The sequence below is a fragment of the Cyrtonyx montezumae genome, unplaced genomic scaffold (genome assembly GCF_038088225.1).
Source record: "Cyrtonyx montezumae isolate F1298 unplaced genomic scaffold, pur_monq_1.0 scaffold_15, whole genome shotgun sequence".
NCBI classification, from domain to species: Eukaryota; Metazoa; Chordata; class Aves; order Galliformes; family Odontophoridae; genus Cyrtonyx; species Cyrtonyx montezumae.
The window spans coordinates 5,997,057-6,023,791 of NW_027071881.1; the positions used below are offsets into that span (position 1 = coordinate 5,997,057).

A 26,735-nucleotide genomic window follows, 5' to 3' on the forward strand; every position below is an offset into this window, starting at 1 on the left:
TGGGGTGGGAGCCAGCAGCACGGAGCTCAGCTCCAGCCCTGTGACTGCACACAGCCTCTTGGCTCGTGCTGGTACATGACACCACGGCAGCGGTGTCCCCTGGGCCCTCCTGCCCCACGTCCAGCTCTGAGGTGGCCCGGCAGCTCCGTGCCTTCCTGTCCCATTTGTCACCTCCATCCCTGCTGCTGTCCTTGGGGCTCTGCCACCCACCGGTGCCCTGCAAGCCTGCCCTCTGCTTTCATCACTTCCTGCCTCCCAAATGCCTTTGTCTTCATCTTTGGCATGAGATGATGCCCTTTCCAGGCTGCTCCTTCCAACACCAGAAATCCTAACTGCCTTTGTTAGGGCCAGGGCCACGCTTGTGCAATGCCACGTCTGCTCGCGGGGCCGTATCGGCGAACACAACAGCCAAAAATCTCTGGGAGTTCAAGCATCACATCCTCCCACACTTAACTAAACAGAAAGAGAAGGGACCACATGGCTGCAAGCACCAGGTGGGTTGGAGCCCGCTCCCCGGGGGTGGGAAGGACAGCACAGCACCGCGGGCGTGAGAGCATCCGGCACACTGCTGGATTTATGGCACCCGGAGGGAGGCTTCCTGGGATCGGGGCAGCAGCGAGCCCCAGCCCTCCTGCCCACGGGATCTTCTCTCAGCATGCATCTGCCAAGGGAAAAGCTGTGCTGTGCTGCACATCAAGTGCCTATGCTGCCTGCTGCACCCCTTGGATCTATCCATCCTGCGGTAAGCTGACTGTGTCCCAGACACATGGAGCTCGGTTCCATCCCAAGCTCCACTGGAGCGAGGCAGAGCAGTGCACCAGGAGAGCTCTGCTCCTGCCACCGTACCCAGGCACCGCCACCAGCACCTCCTGGAGGCCCCCACAGCTGAACTGATGGGGTTCAGTGGCAGTGATCACAGATTCATAGAGCCACTGTGGTTGGAAAAGACCAAGATCATCAGCTCCAACCTCCAACTCATCACCACCACGGCCAGCCATCAAATCACAGCACCACAGAATCCTTAAGGTTGGAAAAGATGACCAAGATCAAATCCAACCGTCGTCCCATGACCACCACGTCCACTCACAGAACCATTCAGGCTGGAAAAGACCTCTCGGATCCCCACGTCCAACCCCAACCCACTGTCACCACGCACACTGACCACGTCCCTCAGTGCCGCATCTCCACCGTTCTTAACACCTCCAGGGACAGTGAATGATGCTAAATAAGCAGCTGGAGGTGTCAGACACAACTGGGGCTGGCGGGGAACGCTGGCCAGAGGAAGGCAGAGGGAGAACAGTGCGGCGTTAGCAGGTAAGCCAGGGCTCGGCCCAGGGCTGTGCTTGCCCATGCGTGTGCCAGCACGCTCCGAGTCCCAGCGAGGGACGCTCAGGCTCCTCCAGCTGCCCATGGAGCATCACTCCTGTGCTGCAGCCCTCCAGCCAAGGGGGAAAATGTAATCAGAGCAATTTCTATTAGCGAGGATGTAAAGAGTTGGAACCTCTGGGCTGTCTCTTGACAACTAATTAATTACCAGGTAGCATCCCCTTGAAGCTGCCAACGCGGCGCGCACAAGTTGCAGCACGATCTGGGGAGAGAGATGAACTTTTACAACAAACTGTAGAATTTTACTTCATCTTCCGCCACCATCTGAGATCCTGGGGGAACAGGAAGGGGTGGCAAGAGGCGAACTCCAAAGCCATCTGGGATCATCATTAACTCATTCACTCGTGGCCTCTGAAACAGAACGCCGAGCTGCAGCCTGGAGCCAGATGGGGGCTGCTCTCACTCTCAGCTTCTTGAATGCTCCGGTGCCAGCTCCTGCACACAGTTGCCCACCTCCTTGCAGCCCGTCCCCCTGGGCCCCTCATTTTGGCAGCTGGGGCAGTCAGCCTTAGGAACTATTAGCAGCAGAGAGTGCATTTCAAATGGCTGCAGGTGATGTATTCTCCACTAACAGCAACAAAAAGGAGTTAAGTGAAGAAGTATGTGAACAAGGCAGAGAAAAGGACAGGGACAGAGAGGCTGCTGCTGAGAAAACTTTTACGGGAAAACAGAAAAACCCCACAGTGGAAAAGGTTTTTGCCCAAGGGGCCATACGTCCTGGGGCTGAGCCCTCTGCACCAAACATCGCTGCCCTAAAACCTCTCCCTGAGCTTGGGACTAAGGGAGCCAAACCTCAAATCAGCCCCGTGTCGTTCCCAGAGCGAGAACGCAGCAGGGCAAAGGCTATCCGGGCTGCAGAGGTCACAGCAGCGGATGCCTCTGAGCACTGCCATGTGCCAAGCTCCGGACATCTCATCCAAAAAAAGATGCAGTCCAAGCAGCGGGCAGCTCGGGATCAGGATGTGTGACCTGCGGGAGTGCTGACGCCGGGCAGGCGGCGATAACATGCGAGTCCTATGGCAGAAGCCTGGGGTCTGAACTAGGGGACAAGGCTCAGCACGCAGGGACAGCTGGGGACAGTCACCCCAGAGGCTGCAGCGTGGGGTGATGGAAACCACCAGCAGTAGGGCTGTCTTTGGGAGACACTTTTCCAATTATGGTTCTGCCTCAGCACTCCAAACCGTGGGCAGCTCCTGAGAGCAGAGCCCTGCACCATTTCCCCCCCAGCCACAGGACGACCACAGGTCACCTCTCTCAGGTGCAAATGTTTTAGGTTAAACCAAAGCATTTCTTTCTCTTTTTTCAGACTTACTTGATGTAAGTCCAAAAACTGCAATGACATCAAAGAGCCCATTGAGTAGATCCCCTCCAGAAACACACAGGGACTTCACCTCCCCAGTACAAACACAGTTCCCCTGCAGACTTCCTGGGAACAGCTGAAGCAGCACTGCACTTCAAAAACCAGCCTGCACATCACAGGGCTGGGGAGGAGCTCGCTCCCGGCCCTGGGTTGTCGACAGCCATTTGAGAGCCCACGCAGGACTGCATACCAAAGTGGTCTTAGTGCTGGGGGGGGACAACAGAATGAGCTTTGTCCCTGTAGGGGTGAAAGCAGCGGAGGGCAGGAGCTGTCCCAGGAAGCCTGGTGGGAAGCGTGGAGCACTTTGTCCCTCGTGGAACTGGTCAGTGAGTGGTGTCCCTGAGTCACAAAGAGGGTTTCAATCAGTGATGGAAGAATATCTTCTGCTGACACATGGCAACGGCTGTCCCCACTGCAGCAACCAGCTTGAGTTTGCTGCCCGCTGGGGGGTGAGGTCACCCCCATAGGGATGGAGGGGACCCCCAGGAGCAGCCAGGCAGGAGATGTGCTGCTTCCAGCCCCGAGTGGGACTGATGTGCAAATAACGAGAGAAAGATGCGAGGCGAGGGTGGGTTAAGGAGATTAGTCTGGGGCACACTCTGGGAGATACACAATGTTAAGTATGAGGGCAAAGGAAATGAAAGCTGGAAACTCAAACAGAGTGAAGAATCCAATCCCTGCCTGGGCAGGAAGTTTACACTCTGCTTCTAAATATACATGTTTTTAAATCAACAAGCTTTCTTGTTCCCCAGCGCTGCCGTACCACGAGGAGGAGGAGGAACACCCAAAGGCAGTGCCAGGCTGCATCTCCAGCAACGAGGTGGGAGCAGGGGAACTCCATCAGATGTGGACCAAAGCACACAGGGTGCTTGGTACCCAGCTCAGCTCCTCAAGAAGGAATGGGAATACCAACCTGAGAGCAGGAGGCAGTGCCTCTTCCCTTCCTGCTCTCTGGCCACCGCAGCCAGGCTCAGCAGTCGGATAGTCACATATTTTTTTAATTTGATATAATTATCTCCTAGAAATTACTGTACACAGCCTCTTGGGATCTAAAGCAATTAAGTGAAGATAAATTTCTTTCATGGAGCAAGCTGTCAAAGGATGAAGCAATTTCATTCCCCATTTGAAGTGGAAGCTTTGGGTCATGCATGGTTTATTTGAAACAATGCCATCACCTAAAGCTGCTGATCTTATCTGTCTCTCTCTGTCTCTCCATTTCAAACTGCTGAAGATGTGCAGCGTGGCACTGCCTGAAGTGATGACATCTGGCAGCAGGCCAGCTGCAGAAACACGCTGCTCCTCCCCGAGCCCGAGTGCAAGAGGCCAAGCATTCCTATTAAAAAGGGGGAAACCGAGGTGAAAGCTGGGAAGAGCTGAAAAGCGGGAATCCTGCCCGAGGGAACATGAGACCAGTGAGCTACAGAAGGGGAGAGAGGTGCCTGAGGGGAGGGTGGCTCTGCCCCAGGGATGCGGGAGCACACGGGGCATCCCCGGGAGTGACACTGTGCCAGGTGCCCCCTCCTGCTGCGGTCACCCAGAGCAGCAGTGAGGATCTCATCACCATCAGGTTCAGGCTCAGTGTCCGTGCACTGCCAGGACATATGTTCTAAGTCTAGCCAAAGTTCCAGCAAATTCTCTCCTCACATTTCACCAGCCCAAGATGTTTCATTTTAGACAAAATATATATATATATATATATATAAATCCAACACATAAAATAACTCATTTAAATAAATCATCCTCCCAGCTGGTGGCTTTTATCCCTAGAAATGGAAAAGGGAAGGATGTGGAGCAAAGAGTGGCTTTGCCATCTCCATGCACGTGGCACTGAAGATGCTCAGATCACACCTCCATGGGACACAAGGATCTGCCAAGCCAAGCTCCGCACCCTTAAACAGCCTAAAGGTGCCACCCTGACAGCTGCATGACCTTCCCCCACCAGGGACAAAAGGGCTGAAGGCATTGAAAGGAACAAAAATGAACGGATCCCAATGTCCCCCTGTGTATTTCTGCAAAGTCACGCGTGGAGCAGGCTCTACATCAACCAGCAAACTCCACCTTCTCCCATTCACAGACATAAATCTAATTCCTTCAAGAATCGTCTCTATCCTATGTGCTGCATCATTTACACTTGAGATAAACGGAGAACCAAACCGTAAATCCATCCTGCTGCCCAGGAATGGAGCAGCCAGGAGTGGGGTCAGACCTCAGAGCATGCCTTCATCTTTACACCGACCACATCTGTTTACACAGGTACCCATTTACCCCAAGCAAAGTTCGGAGAACATTTCTCAGAACGCCAACAGAATGGCTAGAAATAGGTGCTACCATTGTTTCTCCTTGTGATACGTATACTCACAAATGCTACACGGTAGAAAGAAATGCTTCACGAACAGTGCTGGCAGTAATCTGCAGCTGTTACTTGCCTATGGGTGGGAAGAACCCAAAGGCTCTGCGTGACCCTTCCCTTCGTTCCCCCTTGTTGTCCTAAGGGACAGGGGTGGGCTGGGGTTGAGGCACTGGCCCCGAGTCCTGGGTATCAGGGGCCTGTTCTCATCCTGAAGCTGAGGCTTCCTGTGGGACACGGGCCGGTCCCTCAGCCTCGTGTACCTCTGTTGCCAATCCTGAACGAGGAAATTGCTTTTCCTTATGCCACAACGTGTTGTGGGGATCCGTTCATTAATGCCTGGGAAGCGCTAGGGCTTCAATGGCAGCAAGAAACAGTAAATAAGAGCGCAGTGATGTCTTCTTGTCCCGATTTGGGATGGGACAGAACGACAGGACAGGCTCACAGCCCAACGAGGATGTTGGGTTCTCCATCCACAGCCCCAGTCACACACAGCAGTGGTGGGCAGCCCCCGGGCTCAATGACAGAGGTCACCTTCCGTCTCCCTTAGAGACAGAGTAGATCCCCATCTGTTATTTGGGCTGACCACTCCCTGCATTCCACTCAGTCTACTGCTCTGGCAAGCTTCCCAGGATGTGGATCTTTCTTATTCAGGATAACAATGAGGAGTTATTAATTGGGGCTTTTTTCAGGTTTCCTGAGGTCCCTCCGATAGCTGTGTTGGTGGATACCACAGTCGCCACCTACTTCAGCGGGGAAGTTTCAAGCATTCTGCTTGGTCAAAGACAAAAGAGAGCTACAACGGGCTGAGGGGTGAGCTAGGTGACTGAGCCAAGCTTCACACACAATTGCAGAACAGTTGGGTTGGAAGGGACCTTAGAGATGATCCAGTTCCAATCCCTGCTGCTGGGGGTTGTCTCCCACCAGCTCAGGCTGCCCAGGGCACCTCAGGGATGGGGCACCCAGAACTGTTCCAGTGCCCATCCACCAGGCGAAGTGCAAAGTAGAGGCAGACAGAGAGCCGGGCCCTCCTGCAGGAGCAGAAGCACCACGTTAAGTCTTACAGCACTGCAATGAGTGCCTGAGCTGCAGGCGTGCTCCATGCCCGGGGAATGGCTTGGCCAGTCAGAGCAGCCTCTCCATTTCCTCCAGGTTTCTCTGGGCAGCAATAAGAGATGGCTCATTGGGAGGAGATCCAGTATTAATGGAGCTTTAATGAGGCCTTTCAATACACTCACAGACTAATCAGCAAATTCCAAGAGGTCTGAACTCTAATATGTCATTTTGAATACACTGCAGACATGGTGAATACCTTTTTTATGGCTGGGGCTGCATGCTGTTGGGCCTGACGCCCTGCCCAGCCGTGTGCCCTTGTGGTCAAAGCAAGGCTGCTACCTGCTAAAGGACCCAAAGCAAACACAGCTCTTCCCATTCTCACTCATCTCTGAGGTCACTGCACCAACTCTGGGAGCACGTGCTCAGCGAGCTTCATGAACGGGACATTTCCCAGGAGCCCACAGCCAACCTCCGGAGGCAGTTTTTAGGACAAAGGGCCCAACACAAGTTTTCCATCTCATTACATAAACCTGGCCTGGGGACGACGAAAGCCAAGGATGTTCAACAGTGAATGTCATCTGATCTGCACAGAAAGCTCCAGCGCGGACTGAAGGCAGGCATGGGACAAGGCTGATTTATTCTGTCAGTCTGCGCCTTGCGCTGAAGATCACATCGCACTTCCAGAAAACACTTGAAAAAAGCCTTCTGCTGACACCACAGCCAAAGGGAGCAGCGCTGGCGGAGGAGCTGCACACATGTTGGTACGCGTGCAATGCTCACACCCAACAGCGTGACTCCCTCCGAGGTGACACGGTGCCCCAAGTGCCCCAGCCCTGAGCAGCAGGGCTGGCAATGTCTGCCCTCGGCCCTGGCTCCCCGAGCTTGGGGTCTCAGCAAGCAGCCCCAGCAAGCAGCCCGCTGCTCCTGAACCCAGAGCTGCACATGGCTGGGACAGGAGGAGGCAAAAAGCCCCAGAGACCGTGGTGCACAGGATACGGCACGGATTAGTATCTGGTCAACAGAGGTCTTGAAATGTCAGGGTGAACAGCAGGGCAGTCCTGGCGGGGCCGGCGGGGAAGCTTGCTTGGGCTTAACAATAGGCTCAGTGACCTGGACAAAGAAAACCTACACTGATCAAACCTGCAGATTAGACACTGGCTCCTGCTCTCCCCATCTCTGAAGAGACCGATCTTTCCGGCAGACAGAAAGCTCTGACCCTGGGCACACACACTGCACCGTTCTCAGCCTCTGGAAACAGGCTCGGTGCTGTCGGCACTGAGCTGAGAGCAGAGTCACACGAGATGGACGTGCCACCTCCGTGCCACCTCCTGGCTGCCCCCCCTTCTCCTAGGGCTGATGCACACAGCCCGTGCTCCTCTTTGAGCAGGAGCTTCGGACCCGTTCATCCCTCCCAGCAGCTCAGGGTGTTCAAAGCAGCTTGCTGACAGACAGGCAGGTGTGCGGGGGACAGCGGCCACCTCCCAGCTCGCCCTCCCCAGCGCAGCCCCAGGCACAGCACGGGGGAGTACTGCGAGCCCAGCTGTGACATTTCCTTTCACCTATACCTGTACAGCTGTTTCCTACAGGGCTGCAGCCTCGAGTGAGATGTGTGAGGCTTCTGTAGGTGCTCGGGAACAAGATGGAACAGAAACGCTTCACACCTGGCCCCAAAATTACAGCACGCTGGAACGGGGCCAACGTAAACTGGCAGAGTACCAGTTGCAATGGACATCAATTAAGACGGCTGTCATCCTCAGACTGCGGGGTTTGCTTTTTGCGATCTGCATCGCTCCTTAAGCCTTCAGCAGCACCAGCGCTGGAGTTTTCCAGATGGGATCATTTCCCTCAGATTCCACTCACTAGATTTATTGCAGCTTTTTTTTTTTTTAAACACCCCCCCCCTCCCTTTAAGAGGCTGAACTATTATTCCACATTGCACATTTCTCCAGGGCTGTATTCAGTGTCCTCGCGCGGTATGAGTGCTTGTTTGCAATGAGTTCCCTTTACCTTCAGCTGGAGAAAGGTAGTTATAAAATTATGCTTGAACCTCTTTCTGCCTTGATAGTGACTGCCAGCCAAGCCCGAACACTGAGTGACCACAGCACGCCCTGCACAGCCCCAGCAGAGCAGCAGCACGCCCTGGGACAGCACACAGCAGGGAAGGTCGAGGTTGGGATGGAGCCCATCTCTGACCCCAGCAGCTCCTGCCCAGTGCCCACTGTTGGTGGCAGGGATGCTTGTTTGGAAAGGCAGACAGGGATGGAAGGAGTTCTTCAAGGATGACTCCTCCTTGGACTCTCCCGCTTGGGGCTCCGCTCTCTGCTCACAGTTTCCCTTTTCCTCTCTGGACCAAGCTCTGAGCTGGAAGCTCTCACTCTCATGGGCTGAGAGCGTTCTGCTGCCAGCTGGAGGGGAGAAGCTCGAAGGTTATGGAATGGGAATATGGAAAGGATGCTGAGAAAACAGTTACATTCCCTCATCGGGGTTTTCTCTGTGCTTATGAAGAGTCTGTGCTCTCAGAGTCCTGGTCTCGCTACTTTTCCTCTTGCCTTGCAACAAGTCCTCCCCAAATCACCGTAGGGCTGCCTCTCTGATATGGCTTTCACCCCTGGAATCCCAAGAGGCATCCAGCCTTGGAGAGAACAAAAGATTGGGTTTGCAGAGGCACGGCAAAGCCTAGTCACTCTGATAGTTATTCCTTCTGGACCTTCAAACCTGGGGCTCCCTATCCAAGAAGCATCACATACACTACTACACATTGCCAAGAGATATCTTAAAAGCTTTAAGAAGACTGAAATACTGCAAATAAATTAAGTGAGTAACAAGACAGGACTAATTTTAGCCCAAGCCTATGGTTAAAGGATCCAAAATAGCTTGACCACAACCTAGTAGGTCACCAAATCTAGAGCTCATTGCAGGAACTAGAGAGAAGGCAGAATGTGGACCGTCCTTCAGTGGAGAGTGCAGGGGAAAGAGATTTGTGTGTTGAGAAGAGGCACTCTGCACAGACAGGTGAGCGGTGCAAACAGCAGGAAGCAAGAACTTGTGAAACAAGAACCACACTGAGCGTGCAAAGCTCAGAGGAGCTGTGCAGGACCTGGTTTTGGGGGCTGGCACAGCACAATACGGAATATTGCTCATAATTTTTCTGAGCCTCCCAGTTCAGGGCTTTAGTTTGCCTGGAGAGATGAGGCAGGGCTCAGACGAGCTGAGTGCTGAGTATCTGAGACAGTCCACTGCACACATGAGCATGCACATGAGGGAAAAAAAAAAAGTGCCTCCGTGTTTCAGAGGAGGGAACCACAGTGACTAGCCCTATAAGCATACGTATTAATCATGCACCGTCTGGTTTTAATCCACACACTGCTGATCCTGCGTCTCACTGTATTGTTATCAGGGGAAGGAGTATTTCTCCTCAATCTTATTCACCAGCCAAAAGCCTGAAAATGCAAAAAACACATTTGTGAAGTGCCTTCCCAAGGACCCTGGGCCCCGGACCTGGTGAGCTGGGGCTGCTGCCTTTTTATTGGCGTTTAAAAACCTTTTATTAACGTGTGTCAGGGCTGGGGGAGGAGGGAGAGGCTCGGATTTCAGGACCCCCCATGCAGGGAGGTTTATTGTGGGAAGGGACATTAACACTTTCTCCCCCGTGTCTCCCTGCTTGGGGCATTGGGCAGAGCTGCCTCTGGGCTGGGCAGCTTTCAGAGGGGGATGCTGAGCCCAGGAGGAATTTGAAGAGATGCAGACAATGAGCGATGCCACCGAGGACCTCCCTACTGCACAGCCCTCCCACAGCCCTGCCACCAGCACTACGGGGCCACTAAAGAGCAGGATGCTCCCCAGACACCAGGATGAGAGCCAAGGAAGCCAGGACGTGCCCCACATTCCCAGGCACGTACCCAGAGCAGACCCACTCAGGGCTCAGACACACCACCACCACTTGCTTTAACTTCAGCAGCACCACACACTGCCTGGCGGACCCACAGTCCTCACTTTCCCTCTTCCTGCAGCCCAGCTCAGCCACGCTGCTGCTCCATGCTGTTGCAGGGCACAGTGCTGGGTGAGTCTGAGGCTTCTTACCATGGGCTCCCATTCCTGGCAGCGTTTCCTTCGGCTGCGCACGCTGCAGACGCAGTCTGACAGCCCAGGCACCAGGCTGCATAGTTTGCTGTTGACTGGTACGTTCGATGGTGCTCCATCACACAAGCTGCAATGGATATCTGCCCAACATACGCCCAGGAAAACATCACCAAGTTATGTTCACCCCGGAGACAGCTTTTGTTGGTTACAGCCTCAATGACAGTGCAGGAGACGACGGGAAGAGCTAAGTATCACACTGGCTCCAGCAGGAATCCTAACGCACAGCTTCATGGCAACGAACAGAGTCAGAACATTTTCACTCAAAATAAGAGCCAGGCCAAAAGCTCAAAAACTTGCTGAGAAACTCTGGCTGAATTGTGAGCTCCATCTGCTAAATGGGTCACGGAAAACAAAAAGAAGTGGGAAGCACAGTGTTTTGTCCTTTACAGCTTACAAAATAGCCATCCTCTTGGTGGAGCCAATAACCTCACACCATTTTAAACCCAATACTCTCCACTCTTGCCTTCGAACAGACTCCCTTCCCTTTAAGCTTCCCAAATTCATTGAGAAACCGCAGTGCAAAAGCATCAGTAAGCAATGTGAGACTGGTGCAAAGAGGGAACAGCCTCTTCCTAGCCATGCAGGCGATAGCAGAGGTGGCACAGCAGCTTCCCAGGGCCCTCAGGTACACCAGAATTCTCCTCCCAGCTCCCAGCACACTGATGGTGCAACACAGAGAGCAGAGCATTGTCTGCCCCTCTGGCAAAGACATGTTGTGAACATAGCTGGGAAACTGGGCCAAGCCTGAGAACATGAAAGCAACCAGGTGCAGAAAAATAACTCTTGCGAACCAGCAACGTAAAATCAGCACTGAAAAGAGAGTTCTTGCTGCACAGAAATACCATTTCTCACCTGCTTGCAGCTTGGTCAATGAGGAACCGACAAAAGCACACAAACAGGAAACTTCCTGCAGCACAACTGGACCTCTGCAGAGTGAGACCTGCCAGGTACCTGCACACTGACAGGGCAGGGAGAGTGAGGAATGCACTCACAGATCCTCTGGGTAAGTTGAACTGAGGTCCTGAATTGCAGGAAAGTGCAACACGGCCATGGCAGGGCTGCCATTACGCAACTGCTGCTACTCCAGTCCCTCTCTGCAGCATTAATCAATCACATAAAATGGGGTAGGAAGGTTCAGAGAGGTCACTCTGCTGTCAAGGCAGCTCACCTCCACCCAAGCTGCACGAGAAGAGCCACCCAGCATGCTTTTAGAAGTCTCTTAATGCTGAAGAGATCCTACACCATCACACAGGAGCCTACTTTCAAGTGCTTAACTACCCTAAGGAATGAAGCCTTTCCTCAAGCCTAATCTTCATCTATTTTGCTGCAATTTATGCCCATTCCTTCCTGCGCTGTTCAGCACGGAGCTGGAGGACAGCTTGTTCTCCTCCTCCCCACAAAGCCTTTTCTACAGCTGAAAGCTGCATTTTCCTTGAATTTTCTCTAGGCTAAAATGCCCCAGTTCTTCCAGCTCCTTCCTGGAAGTCATGCCGATGGGTTCTCTGCTCTGCCTCACCTATCCCCCAACCCAAATTCAAAGGCAATACGCACACCTGCTGCTTCACCAGTAAAACACTGGATCAAGAAGAGCCCTGCAGCACCCGATGCTTCTGCTCAGCACGGGCAGCATTAAAGGAACCCACCTGGGTGTGATGTGCCCAGTGCTGAGGCAGAGGGACCAGCAGCCAGCACAACACAAGGAGCACGCCGCAGGGGCTCGGAGACTTGCACAAATTCCAGCCAACACCCCAGTGTGCTGGGTGGGATCGTTGTTCTAATGTCAGTTACTTTCAAACCAAACAAGACCCACTGAGGAGGCAAAAAAAAAAAAATACACTAATGCAGTGGACTGGCTGGGACATCCAAGCCTGAATACTTGTCTCTGGGATGTGTAATCCTCTCAGCTGAGCTGATGTGGACCCAGCACACCTGGTAGCCCTGCATGGCTGGGTGCCTGCAGCTGTACTGGGATGGACACCAGCTCCCATCAGTGCTGTTGCATGGTTTCTTTATGGAGTGTTAGAATCAAAGGGAGTCTAGACAGTACAAATCTCAGTTCTGTAGCCCAGGTGCAGTGGGAGCCCAGAGATGCTTCTCCTTTTTCATGCACGTGAGCGCAAGTGCTTGGCAGGGCAGGTAGATGGCACTCCGAATAAACTACTGTGATGTTTACAGCAGTCAGACCTTGGGGAATAACAGCCCCCTCCCACAGGTCGTGGGACACAGCCCAGACCCAGTGCCTGGGTTGTAGCTGGAAGAAGGAGCTCATGCATAGGGAGAGGGGTAATGGGACCGTCCCCATCAGGACAACACCACCCACACTGCAATTGTGCTTCCTTAGGGCAGAGAAACACTTGCAACTTGACCTCTCCAAACACAAGACTTGAAAATCCTCCTTTTTTTTTTTTTGCTAGTGACTTCCTAGGTTAAAATGCTTCCCCCAGAATTGGAAAGCTTTCAGTTCTAGCAGGGCTGCGGGCAGCGCTGCGAGCATAGGCAGGACGGGCAGAGAAGTGAAAGAGAAATTCACACCTCCTGGGTCCCCCTGTGACAAAGGTCCTCAATTTCTCACAGTTGTTTCAGAAAATTGTCAAGAAGTGGCACATGCCACTGCTAGCTGCAGGCTCCCACCAGCCCTGCTTCTCTTCCTACAGCACTGACTGCCCAGGGAAAGCAGCAGAGCAACACTTCTGCTGCTGCAATTCTGCCTGCGAGCAGGAAACTGTTGAGAGCCACTCTCATCCTGCCGTGCCTCCAAGGGCGTGCAAAACAAATGCCATTATGCCTCCTCCATCCCACCCCCCCACCCACCCCTCTCCCAGGTTCAGGCACGGTATCAGCCCCCAGGTCCCTCCTGGCCAGGTGGTGGCAGAGAGCAGACCCCAAACCCCACATCAACAAGGGAACTGATTTCATTATTCTAAAAACAAACAGCCGAAGGAAAGTTCAGGCTAGAATGGGCTCCTAGAGCAAAGAAAGGAAAATAGAGAGCGGGCAGTGGGGAATGCTTCATATTCCTAAAAGCCTTTTGTACGTTAACACATGGTGTCTGCTTCTCTCTAGTCACCTATTTATCACTCTCCTCTTTAGAGAAGGAAAAAAGTCCTGGCTGCTTTCCTAAGGCAGAGTTTTGTGGCCGGGGGGAGGGGGAGGGTGCTTTAAGCATGATGCAAACCATTTGGAGTGCACTGAGAGCACTGCCAACACAAGCTGCACTATTTAAACAAGTGAGGAAATGATCGTATATACAACATGCCAGCGAGCACACACACACCAGAGGAAGTCGAGAGGGGTTTTCATGACACAGAGCTGGATGTCAGCGGCTGAAAGGTCGATATTTTCCCTTAACACCCTTCTCAATGACTTAATCGTGTTCCGTTTGCACAGAAAACTTCCCAAGAATAAAAGTCTGGAGGAATCGAGGGGGGATGTTTGGCCTACTGCTGACCTTGTCCGAGGTCCTCTCCACGTAGCAGGGCTCCTGGGGGGCAACCAGCAGGGGAACGAAGCCCGAGAGCAGCCGATCCTCTTCCAGGCTAAGCAGGGCAAGGTCGTCATCTGGGTCCTTGTACAAGGGCACCTCCGACTGATTCACTGCGGTCAGTATGTTACAGAAGTCAGCCAGCGTCGCCCACACATCTACTGAGACCCTGGGAGAACGAGGAGAGACGTGAGCAATTCGGGGCTGGAATGCGTTGGGAGTTGCCTTGCGACGCTGCGGCGAATACCAGAGAGGTGAGACGAGGCAACGCACACCACCCCGCACCGCGCTGCCGTGCCCCACCGGGAGGGCTCCGGACACAGCTGCACTGGCACCGACCCCAGGAGGGCTTTCAGCCCTCGAACCGACCCTCCCTGCTCCCTGCATGGGAACGGCTCGGCCCTCCCCGCTGCTCTGCCCCGCGCTGCACGCGGGAAGCGGTTCCCCAGCAGCCCCAGGGAGCCCGGCCCATTCCAGCTGGGAGAGATGCCGCTCGCTGCTCCAGTTCCAAGCCTGCTGGGAAGACAAACCCATCTTTCTGCGGGGGCACCGGGGGCTGCTGCTAGCAGCCAGCACGCGCTGCAGCCACGCTCTAAAGCTGAGAGTTTGTAGCTCAGCCTCAGCCCCACGGTGTCAACTCGTGCTTTTGCTTCTGGCCACAGTTTCAATGCAGAGCTGGCTCTGCGGTGTCTCACCTTCCTTGGTGGCACCGAGGCCACGGGCAGCATCCCCATACATCCCCATGGCTTAGGCCACGCCAACTGGTCTGCTGCATACAGCAAAGCTCGCCCCAGTTCTAAAAGCACTTCTGGAGGGCTCTTGCAGCCTGTGAGCTGGGAAGAAGGGAGGAAGGTGGGGCAGCACAGAGGAGCACAGAGCAGCCAGCATCACCCGGGGTGCAGCAGTGACCAAGGGCTGGCGGGAGGCCCTCTGCTCTTTGAACTGCTCCAGGTGGACAGAGTCTGCGCTCGGTTATTTACGGGAATCAATGTACCAGGAAAGCACACTGAAATGAAACATCTTGTTTTCAAGAGCGTCCTGGGAGCCAGGCAGAATGAGCAGCCATTAATCAAAGCCCGGCACGTAATCAGCACACATGTAATGCAGAGTCGCCCACGTCCCCGAGCCAGCCCCAGCCAGCACGCTGCAGAGGAGAAGAGGTCCTTCAAAGCCCTCTGCACACAGACACCAGGAGCTGGGTTCATTCACAAAGCTCCATCGCTTGGCTCGGCCAGGTCTGGCTGTCAGAAATGTTTAAATATGGAAAAAAATAAACAGTTGCAACACGTTTTTTCGGAGGGATCTGTCCGAGGCCCTTTGTGATGTAATGGGAAACGTTGCGTTTGTGCTACCAGCTGGAAAATAAACAGAACTGCGAGGGTTAAAAGGAACTGAACTTTCCACGACCCCTATCTGCAAAAGAAGAAAATAATAAGAGGAATGATCCACTGCCCCACAGCCCTGATAGTTTATCCTCCGGCCCGGGCTGCAGAGACAAGCACCGGATGTGATAGGGCTGCTCTGGGCCACCTCCAAGGCGAGCTCTGCCCATGGGAGATGCGCAGGGCTTGGGAGGCCCAGCCCTCCCCCAGTGCCCTGCTGGCAGCCAGGCCAGGCTGCATGCACCCGGTCACATCGCAGGGCTGAGGCACAGAGCAGGGGCTGCGGTGATGGTGGTGCTGCAGTGATGCATGGGCTGCTCCCAGGTGCACGGGGCAAGGATAGAGAAGAAAGGAATGCACTGTTCTGGGGCCATCTCCCTCCCCAGGGCTCACTGCTTGTCCTGCAAGCTGATGCCACCAGCCTCCTGCAGTCCCCCAAGCCCCCGGACCCTACGCGAGCGTTCCCTATCACTTTATCCCCTTCATCTTCAACTCCCTGCAGCTTCACGGGGCCTGGCCACATCTGTCATAGGCACTGGATGCCTTAGGTTTCCACACTGGGCTTCCTTCAGTGCAACCACAGGCTGCCGGGGCAGGCAGCGAGCTCCTGCTACAACACACAACCCCGAGCAGCCCTACAGCAGCCAGCACACACCACATCTCTGCAGCTCTGACCGTGTGCTGCCTCTCCCTTTGGTTCGCTTCCTGCTCTGCAGGGCAGCACCACCTCCCGGGGAGGGGTCCCAGTGGTTCCCCCGCTCTCGTTGGCCTAAGTCTTCTCCCCACTGCCCCTACCCCACACTCGGAGGCCACGGCCGAACGCTTTCTGACTCTGAGCCCAGCCCTGCAATCCCAGAGCTTTTAAGCGAGGAAGTGAGGAAGGGGTGAGCGCGAGGTCTTCCTTCAGAACGGGGGGTTCGTTCACTTCCCCACAGACGCGTTTCCATTTGCTTATTCCACCAGGATAGGGGGGAAAAAATACCGAAAAAAAATAAAAAAATATAAAAAAATAAGAGTTAATTTCTTTTTTATTGCCTCAGGATTCCAGGTTTAATGTAGCTGTCAGTGTGAGCGCAGCCCAGCTGCACGCCGACAGGACGCGGCCCGGCCACGTCGAGAGCTGCACAAGTGCAGGCTGCGATGCGGGGCCGGGGCTCCAGTGGGGACAGCCCCACTCAGGATGACACCCACAGGGCCGTGGGGGGCATGTGGAGATGCACACCGAGGCCCAGAGCTCAAAGCGGGGCCCTCACGCCTGCCACCATGTTGGCTGGGGGAGCGGGCTGCCTGGTGATTAATATCAAGTACAATGACCCCATGTTACAAGCCTGCGGGGGCCTGTGGAGGTGGCCATTTCCTGTGTAATACCAGCTTGTTTAAACACTAACAGTCAAACTCCACAGCTGCAGAACAAACCCGGAAAGAGAGGAGCAAAAGAAGCCCTGCATTGTGTTCCCGAGGCCTGCGCTGCCGTGCAGATGGCAAATGGTGTGGGCTGGGGGCCGGGGGGCCGTGCGCCCGCTGCCAGGAGCCCCCCAGCACCGCACACAATCCACGGCCTCCTCCCCACCTCAGCCCAATGCAGGGCAAGCCAGGCTCAAGGCAAGGAACAAAAAGGGAGCTGAGGTGGGAGCTCTTCCCAAAAGCCCTCACCAAGCTCGCCCCACTCGGTGGGGACAACCTTGGTGTCAGAGTGGGATACTCAGCCCCATGGCATCACTGATTTTTCCCCACTCTGCCCTACATGCGGTCCCTCTGGTCACTCAGGTGCCACTACTCTCCTCCCCAGGCTGTGCATCTGCTCCCAACCAGCCCCTGTGCTGACACACAGCCCATCTCTTTGGTTCCTACTTCACCCAGCTCCACCTTCATTCTCAGCCAGGTTTACATTACCAAGACACCTCCGAATCCTCACTTTGATGTCTTGATTGGGAAACTCTAGTGGCCAGCATTACTAACAAGGCTGAAATCTGCAAAAGGGATTTTCCATTTAGTCTCCAGTAAACTCCAGCAAGGTCTTGACACCTCTGTCTGAGACTCTGTCCATCCCTCCCAGAGGGAGCTGCCATCTCAGTGACACTTCTCCACAAGACCGATGTGATGAGAGAGATCTGGCAGATCTCTCTGGGAAGGTAAGCTCTAGAATGTGCTCAGAGCTTTTGGATTCAATTTAATACTTGGTTTAAATTAACCATTTTTAAATGCTTGCAGACAGTCTCTGCAAACTGAGAGGCCCTGCGCTGCGGCGTGGAAGGAGAGCAGATTCTCCAGGGTCAGCCTGGTGGCAGATAGTCTGCCCAGCCATTGGCTTCCCTATCAACTCTTGAGTTCCTTTTCGCAATGGATTCACTGCAGCAATAAAACAGAGCATGGAGAAGCTTTCTTTGCCCAAATCAGCTGCTCGGCCATACACCCCAAGAGGAGACACATTCACCCCAAAAGCAGCAGCTCCCTGAAGGCTCACTTTCCACTCATCTCTGTCTTAGGAAACAGCTTGCTCCCCTAGACTTTGCTCTCACCCATCACTGCAAGGCTCTCCTGGGGACAGCTGGTCTGAGAGATGCTACCAGCCGAGAGCTATGGCACACACTGCTCCAACACCTCCTGTTTCGACCTCAGTGCAACGTTCACCACGAGTCACGTGCGTTTTAAGACACTGAAGTGAGAGCTGAGAGCAGCCAGAAGATCTGAGAACTCCTGCATTCATCTAGCTTGGTCTGGAGCAACCATGCCTGAGGCAGAGATGCCCACGGTTGGGTTCAGCTCCCATCCTGGAAAACCCAAGGAAAAGAAGAGCCATGGAAAACTTGCTGAATCCCTCCCCTCTCAGCAAGGTAGAAGGGAATGAACAGCCCTGCCTCTCAAATACACTCAAGATCTCTCTTTAGTCTTCTAAAAACAATTCTCAACGCATCCTTTGAGCCATGCCTGGGTGCGACCACTCAGGTTCACACACTAGAGCAAGGAGAGCCTCTGGGAAAGGTCTTCTCACTCAGCCACTGGTGCCCAGCTGAGGAGGGGATGCCTGCCCAGAGCCAGCTCCATCCCTACATCCCTACCAGAACAAGGACACACAGATGGAGCCTCCCAAAATTCCCTTCCTGCCCCTCGAAGCCCACGTGGCTCTGTGCTGCGTGCAGCGCTCACCCCTCGCACCTCTCCCTCTGTCTGTCCAACAGGGAAAGCAGCGAGCGGAGGAATTTGGTGTTGTTTTTTTTTTTATTGTAAGGACTCAAATCCAGCAGTGTGATAAATGCATCCGAGCTACAATTAGGAAGATATATAGCATCAGAATGTGAAGGTCTGGGCAGCGTGGTGAAACGCGGGCTCTCCAGAGCCCCAGCTATGTTTCCCATTATGTAACCCTGGTCATGGGCAGACAGCCAGACTCCAAATGAAAAAGAGACTCTGGCTTGGCACCGTTTCTATTTTCCTATCCTCATTCGGGGTCAGCGCAGTGTCATACAGCTGCAGAGAAAGCTCCGGGGATTAAACCTGGGAAAGACTCCAAGACCAGGACCTGGGTTCAAGTACCAGCTGAAAGCAATAAACCAACTGCCACAGCTGGGCTGAGTTTAGACGTTCTCAAAGTCCCCCAGCTCTCTCACTTACTAAGAACCAGCAATCACGAACATGGCGAACGCAGCACGAGTAGAGGCCTCGGGATGTAGAGCCCCAGCAGCCCAGGCCCTCGGCTTCGGTGGAGGCTTGACAAGCTGCCCTGCTGGCCCCAAGCCCAGGCCATCATTCTGGCAGCAGTGTTGGCCCCAGATGAGCTGCACTTTGATGCAAGTTCTGGGCCAGACCTTTTGCTCCTGGTGAGCTGCCAGGTGGGTATGGGGCCTGTTTTTTTCCAGAAGCATCTGCACATTCGTGGCATCCTTGCAGGGTGCTCCTGTGCTTTAGGGTTTTTTTTTTGTTGTCTCTTTCCTGAGTCATGGCATCGGGGTACTGGGAGGTGGTCTCAGTACATCCCCAAAGCTTCCTCTTTGGCACTGCTAAAGGAACAGAGCCCACTTAGGAGACCTGGTGGCACATCCCACTGCTAGAAGACACAGAGCACACATGCAACAGCACAGCAGGCCCTGCTCAGAGTTCTGCAAATTGGCATCCATGTGTGCTCCTTGCATGCTCTCCCTGCTTCTGAGCTCACCCTGCCCACAAACCTTGGCTTTCTCCAGCACGCCTGCTGCTCTGACCCATGTTTTACTTCTGAGCTCCTTTGAAGCTGTTCCTATCCAAACCCCCAGACTTGGTGACTCTACCTGGTTACGGAGCAGCCCCAGGCGAGGCAGCATGCTTCTGTCAATAGAGCTGAAACTCTAACTGAGTGCTTCCCTCTTCCTCTCCTACCTCTGGGGTAAACACTGCAAGTCCCAGGTCCTGCCCAAGAGTGGAGCTGGCTCCTTGCAGCACCAGGAAAGCTCAGCTTGTCCCGGACCACCAACACTTGGGTCAGCACAAAGCTCTGGGCTGAGAAAGCAGCCAATCCCCTTACCACAGGCAGGGCTGGGAGGGCAAAGAGGCGGAGGGAGCCCCCAGGAACACTGCCCATGCCTTAATGGAGGCACAGAGATGGTACAAGAAGGACAGTTCTGCCACCTCCACGCAAGATGGGGAAGCAGCACGACCAAGACCCCTCGCTCTCTTGGGCAAAAGAGAGCTCTTGAGCAGAGCCCATTGCCTTGACGGGCAAGAGGGAGCCTGCACCTGCTCCAGCACCTCGGGGGGATGCAGACCCGTGCCCCACACCGCAGCCCTCGCCCGCAGCAGGGGAGGCAGCTCATCCCTGGAAGGCGCCGAGCGCCGGCTGAGCGAGCCCGATCAGAAATTCCATCTCGAAGCTGCCCGTCGCCAAGGGCTCGGCGGCTCCCTGAGCAGTGGAAGGGGGGATTGGTGCAAACAGGCGCACGTGACAGATCCCAGTTTGAGTTCCTGCCCAAAGATGGGCAGCGGTTCACATGAGCAGGCAACGGTCCCACACCGAGCAGCCGACAAACAGAAAACAGACTCCATCTCCACAAAATGAGGCCCAGAACTTCCTGTGTGAGATTTCCATTTCCTCAGCCAAATGAAAAAGAACTGGAGTAGAGGCAATAAACTAGGAGAGCAGGACTGGACCTGACGCACGGAGCGGGGACCCATTAATGGTTAAGCCACTTTGCTGGATTACTCTTAATGCGCCTTCCCATCACCCTGGGTTCTGGCTCCTTTGGATTAACAATAAGACGTGATTTCAGGCTCTGGATCCGGAGTACCGGAGGCAGATGGAAAATCCTGCGGGAAAGCAGCTACGGAGCATGCTCAGACACCGCTTCGCATACTCCATACTTGGCCCTTTCACTTGATTTTCTGTCCAAAAATATGCAAATTGCCTAGTCCGCATTATGGACTAATGGGCTGGAATCGGCCAGTTTAGAAAATTAACCCTTTTTTGTGATACGGGGGTAGAGGCAAGCTGTGTCTGAAGCTGAAGGGAGGCGACTTTTGGAGCTCCAGAACAGGCAAGCAGCTCCAGGCCAGCCCAGCCCGACCAAGGTTTGCCTGTTTCAGACACAAACAGGCAGTAAAACGCTCATGCTGCAAACAGACTTACCTCCTCCCAGAGAAGAAGGCTCTGACTTTGAGGTGGTTGGGCTTGAAGGAGACGCATCCCAACAAAGTAAACACACACCCCAAGCACAAGGCAAAAATCCAGCTCATGGCTCATCTCCTAACAGCCAGAAGCAAAGGGGCAAGTGCCAGAACCCCTTCACCCCTCAACACCCCCAGTGTCCAAAGCTGGACACCTGTCATTGCTAAGAAGTCACTATGACACTGAGAGTGACAAGTCCCAACCAAGTGACCCCTGCACACGTCAGAGTGCCACATCCAGGAACAAGTGTGAGCGTGGAGGAAAGGTGGCACGGGGAGCCCAGGTAGGGTGCAGACACCATAAGACAGAGCAGAGGATGCACGTACTGTTTGGGGAGCTCGAGAGAGGTCGGCGGAGGATTCCAGGTGTCCGGGTATCCAAGCATCCAGTCTGACCAGACCTTCACACTGGGGAGCAGCTCCTTCAGGTCCTGGGGCAAGGCAGAGACCTTGATGTCATCCTCCTGCTCCACCTCTTGTGATGGAACTGCAAAGACAAGAGCAGCTCATTGAGCCAGGAGCCAGGCTCACACAGCCCCTCCGTCACAGGTAGGGACAAGGAATGCACGACACAGACCCCAACATCCCAGCGTTGGAGATGCAAGAGCAAAGACAGAGCTGTTTTTCCTGCACAGAGTGGCCTAAGGAGTGAGCCAGGATGGGTCTGATCTACTGAGGACAGCAACTGTCAGTGTCACAGAGGCGGGATCCTGAGGGCCAGCTTGGGGATTTCCCCATATTCGGCAGAAAGCGTGCCCCACATCCATCCATTTCTTCCAAATATTTCTACCTGTTTATGGTGTGTCTTATGCCTAGTGATACAGCCATAGCCCGGGAAGAACCTGGGATGCCGGAGAGGAAACCCAGGACCCCAGCAGAGAGGAAGGGGCGCAGAAAAAAAGCAAGGAATGAGGTCTCACCCTCCCCCCCCAGGCTGCCCCATGGGCTGCAGCAGGGAGTCCTGATGGCAAGCCCTTACCTGGCATGCACTCTCTCAGCAAATTGGTGCACCTCCTCACCAGGAGTGCAAACATGGAGAGCCCCAGGGCCGTGGCCTGTTCCTGGATGACGGAGCGACAGTCCTCAGAGATGCACTCTAGGAGAAAGAAAGAGAGACTTCAGTGGGGGGCAGCCAGACGTTCCCTCTTTACTTAACCTACGCAGCCTCCTTTTGTGCATCCCGCATGGCAGGGGATGGGTGACTCTTCACGCCTGCCTTGGGCCCACTTGATCCACACAAGGGGAGAAGCAGGTGGCTATGGGAGCAGGGAGAGGCTGCGGCCACACTGTCCTCATCACACCCAAAAATACCCCACGTGCCAAGCCAGCGCTCAGGGCTCTCAGCACAGAAGCTGCTGCTTGGAGCCGATGCCTTCCCCTGAAGGAGAGGGGCATGTTAAAGTGCTAAAAGGGTAATTAGCTGCATGTTTGATCTCGGTCCCCACTGGAGTTTTAACCTCAGCAGCTGAGGAGGGGGCTCCTCCCATTAGTTCAGCCGTCACACAACAGCTTGTCAAGAGAGCTTAATTGAAGCTGTTACTCAAGTAGATGCCACACGACCACAGCTCTTCCAAACAGAGCCGGCTTCGAGTGACAGCAAATCCCCTCGGCACATCTTACACCCAGCCAGAAACCACTTCTGAGGCTGCAGCGAGCAGCGGGACGCTGGCTGCAGGGAGCTGCCTGGAGCCGGGCGTGGGTTGCATTTAGCAAAGCCTGCGGCACCACGGGCACGGCACCACGGGCATGGCAGGCTGCCCGTGCTCGGGCAAAAGGAGATGCTGTGCCTCATGGGCAGCCCCTGACCCCAAATCCCCTCTGGCCCCATCCCCCTCCAGAGGCCTCTGGTGGCCCAACGAGGGTGCTCTGCTCCGTGTGCTGGTGCAGCCGAGCGATGGTAGGAAGCGCCTGCCTGCAGGGTTGTCAGCTTTGGGAGGAAACATAAAACTAAAGATGTGACCACTCTGGGACAGTAAATCTCTTTCATGAAGCCTTTCCCACAATTAAGAGTGTTAGTCCCAGCACTCTGGCCACAGTCCAGTTCAAGAAATTACAGTCGTCTTCACCACACTCCCTCCTCCCATCACTCCGGCTGGATGCTGGACTCCTCACTTCCCATCCTGCACAGCCATAGATGGAGGCCATCCCAGTGCCACCTGAGCACTGCTGCGTCTCCAGCGTGCAGCACACTGGGTGCCAGCACCCCAAACTGCTTTCCCCTATGGTTCCAGCTCACTTCATTACCAAATAAAACAAATCCCTGCAGCCTGCACTCAGGTGCCTGGTGCCAAACCGCCCTCAGGTACTGCTGATGACACCTGATCAGCTGCAGGTGTCACAAAATGGCACCACACATCTTCCCCTAAAGCCCCAAGAGAGGCTGCGATCAGACAACCCTCCCTGCTCAGCAGCTTGCTGGGCACCAGCTGCCCTCACACCCCTTTTTCCAGTTGGCTCTCTGCAGTTTCCATGCCTCTCTCAACCCAAATTCTTCCAGAACTCTTTAGCCAAAATTGTTGGGCTACTTGTCAGAACGAGGCTAGGAAATAAGATAGTGGCTTACTTTTGTTAGAAAAAAAAACAACACCCTTACAACCTTTTCCTTGAGCTAATCTAGCAACTGCAAATCCTGGAAAGGGGATCTGAGGTTTTGCTGCAGAATAACCTCTTTAACAGAGAGTTTTCCTGACCTACTAGAAATCTGTCCACGCTTGGCCAAGCTATAAACATCTGAAATACAGCAGTTTTTCCATATTCAATAGGAATTCATTTCAGCAGCTAAAACCTTCTAAGATTTCAGCACGCTCCTTCTTCCACCCTGACACCTAACCTGCGTTACGCTCAGCACAGCAAGCTCCTTCAATCCAATGCACGGGGACCTCCGAAGCAATGTCCTTGTCCTGCCCACTGCTGCTGGATGCGAGGGCGGATCCTGCTTCCTCCACCTCAGAGCCTGAGAGCACGAGGTGGAAGATGGGATGGGATGGGAAAAAGATGGGAAGAGGTAGGAGCTGGTGAGCATCAGACTGCAAACACTGAGACTGCAAGCACGGCTGTGCTGGTGGTTCTGAAGAACACAAAAGCACTCTGAGCTGCAGAGCTGCAGAAGAGCCCTCCTGCTGCTCTCTGTGTGTCGGACAGAGGTTTCTTTCTCCAGCACGAAGAGCAGGGGGCAGTTTCCTTTGCAGCTCCATCTGCAAGCACCTACCTGGCTCCTGGCTGCACCCCGTGCACGAGCTGCCAGCTTTGCTCTGACTCAGGATCTGACCCAGGCTTTCTGCAGTCATAAATCTACCTGCTCTGCAGGGGCAGGGTGCGGGGAGAGTCAGGGAGAGAGGAGGAGAGCGCGGGGACTTTTGTAACGGGGAGAAATGTGTGTTTCTCTGAGAACATTATATTCATGGAAAACATAAACCAACTGTCGTCAAAGTCGTCTGAGCTCAGGAAATGGAGCGGCCGGGAGAAGGCTGCCATGTGGCCGGATGTTATGTATTTCTAATTAGTGCTATACATCTTTCAGCAGCGAGTGTCCTTTTGCTGGGAAACACAACGCGCTGCCCTTGTTATTGTAACTGTCAGAGAGTGCTTAAACAGATAATCTCCAGGAAAAGTGATAAACACATCCCCTCTCCCACTAGGGTGTGCAAAACAGCAATGCCAAAGCTCTATTAGGGCAACGCGACCAGGCACAGGAAATGGGAATGGGAAAAGAGCGGCGATGTAGGGGATGGCCGTGGCCAGGGAAGGGGAGCTGCTGGAGGAAGCTGCTCACAGCCGCTCCAGTGCCATGTGCGGGAGGAAATCCTGCGAGGGCCACGTGGCCTCAGCTGCTGGAAGTGAGGGGCGAGGAGCTGCAGCAGCTCCCCCGGCATGTCTGTGCTCCTGCCTCCATCCCAGCTAGCACTCAGCACGAGGAGCGATGAATCCTGCACGGCTAAAACACAGGCTGCCACCAGGCGTTAGCAGAGGCTCAAAGGAGAGCAGGTTGCTTTAATTCAGGGAACTGGACTGCTCCAGCCAAGGGTCAGGAGGACTCCAGCAAGATGTTTTCCATGTTGGCCTCCCTTTCCTAATTACCCCGAGCTTTGCTCTGGGCTGGTAAGCCTGGAGCACTGCTGGCACAGGGATGGGGTTTTGCTCCTTGGGAGCAACAGCTGAACCCACCTCCCCTGGTGATGCTCTACAGATCCGTATGCAAAGGCAATCGAGCAAACAGCTCTCCAGGCACAGCCCTGAGGACGATATAAGGGTGGAAGGCTGCGGGTGAGCCCTCCCTAAGTCACGCTGGTGGATGTGTCAGCAGCTCAGCAGCACAGACCGCTGATTCACCAGCCGGCTGCTGCCCTGCGGGGAAGGAGAGAGGCTGGTGACTGCCACGCTGACACCACCTGAAGGCGATCTGCTTCAGCTCTTATCTCTCGGCCCCACGAGTGTTTTTCCCCCGTGAGTCACGCTCTGCCAGATGCGGTGCTGGCAGCCCACCGGGATGGGGCCGGCTGCAGGAAGTGGGCAAGGACAGCAGCGCTGCCGGGAACGGGAACGGGACACAACCCGGCAGAGCGGGGATGCTCAGGGCTGCGGGGCATTTCCCTGCCACCCCCTCGAAGAGGAGCTGTGAGTCACGGGCACTCCCAGCTCTGGCTGGGAACAGCGAGTCACACACGCACTCATCTGCCCTCAAAAGAGCCTGGGAACCCACTCACACACCCATGGTTGATGCCCTGCAAAGAACATCAGGCAGCCTGCCTGGAAGGATGCTCCCTGACCCCACATTTACAGGCAGCAGCGAGGACAAGCAGCCCCCGCAGCCAAGCAGACACCACCACCTGCACATAGAGGGCTGAAGCCCTCCCAGAGCCACTCCACATCTCCCTGCAGTGAGCTCTCCCCATGGAGAGGCAGAGAGGCCCCACGAGGGTCTCGGCCACAGGACCCAGACCCGCTGCATGCACTCCCAGAGCTGCCCAGGAGCTCCCAGCTCCCTCCACTCCGTGCTGAAACCCCATCTTGTCCAAGGGAGGGAGGTGAGGAATGCTGGGGGCCTGGGGAGGATGGAGCAGCTCTCCCTGTGGAAGCCATTAGATATTCAACACTTCATTTGTTTCCAGCCATTCTGGACTGCAGCACTGGGCTCTAGGACGGGAGGCTCTTCTCTGACGTAACCAGGAAGCAGCTGCAAAATTAAGGAATCCCTCATGACATCATAAAAAGGGTCGATGGTTTACAGGGGAAGGTATAAAAATTAATGACATATTCCCACCCCAAACAGCAAGCCTGCCCGAGAGCCACAGAGGAAGCCACGCTCTCCCAGCACCCTAGGGCTGCTGCTCACTGCCAGCCCGCTCCACTCCATAGGGATGGCAGACACATGCACCGAGTGTGCCCCCAGAGCCCCCCACTTCTGCAGCCCTACAAACCCACCGGTCCTGCAAGGGGAGCCCAGGGAGCAGCACGCTGCTCCTCTGCTGCGCTGCACGGCTCAGGCTGGAGCAGAAAGCATGACACTAGCCTCGGGGACAAGCTCAGAGCCATTTCCACTTGAAAAGGGAAAAGGATAGTGGTTTAAAATTAACTGCGGCCTTTTCCAGGAAATATCAGTGGAAAGAAGCAGCCATTTTTAGAACTGTTATTCTCAGAAATTTCCTGAAAAGACCCATCAGTCAAAACACAGATTGAAGCCATTTCCACTTGCACTGAGCAGCACTTGAGAGCTCAGTGTGCCTGGGGTGCTGACCCGGGCGGTGGGGCCAGGACCTCGGGCTGCACCCTGCGGCCTGGTGAGGCTGCAGAGTCACTCCTGGATGTGCACCGTACCGTGCAGGGTCAGAAATGTCCCAAATGTGCACAGCTCCTGCACAGCTCCTGAGAAGGTGTGTTAATCCAGGCTGGCACAGTACGGACCAGCCCGGCACCAGCTGCCTATCTTGCTGTAGGATGCGTGAGTAGAAC

The 26,735-nt window shown here is 54.6% G+C and overlaps 1 protein-coding gene across 3 annotated transcripts in view; it reads right to left on the bottom strand.

Annotated features, from left to right (window-relative positions):
• Positions 1-26,735, bottom strand: part of SMG6 (SMG6 nonsense mediated mRNA decay factor) — an 88,638-nt gene that overhangs the window by 22,084 nt on the left and 39,819 nt on the right. For all 3 annotated transcript variants that reach the window (XM_065731878.1, XM_065731877.1, XM_065731879.1), the window contains exons 11-13: positions 21,766-21,882; positions 21,114-21,273; positions 13,738-13,939 (exon numbers count right to left, since the gene is read on the bottom strand). In XM_065731878.1, coding sequence (XP_065587950.1) covers positions 13,738-13,939; positions 21,114-21,273; positions 21,766-21,882 — 479 coding nt within the window. The remainder of the gene's footprint in view (positions 1-13,737; positions 13,940-21,113; positions 21,274-21,765; positions 21,883-26,735) is intronic.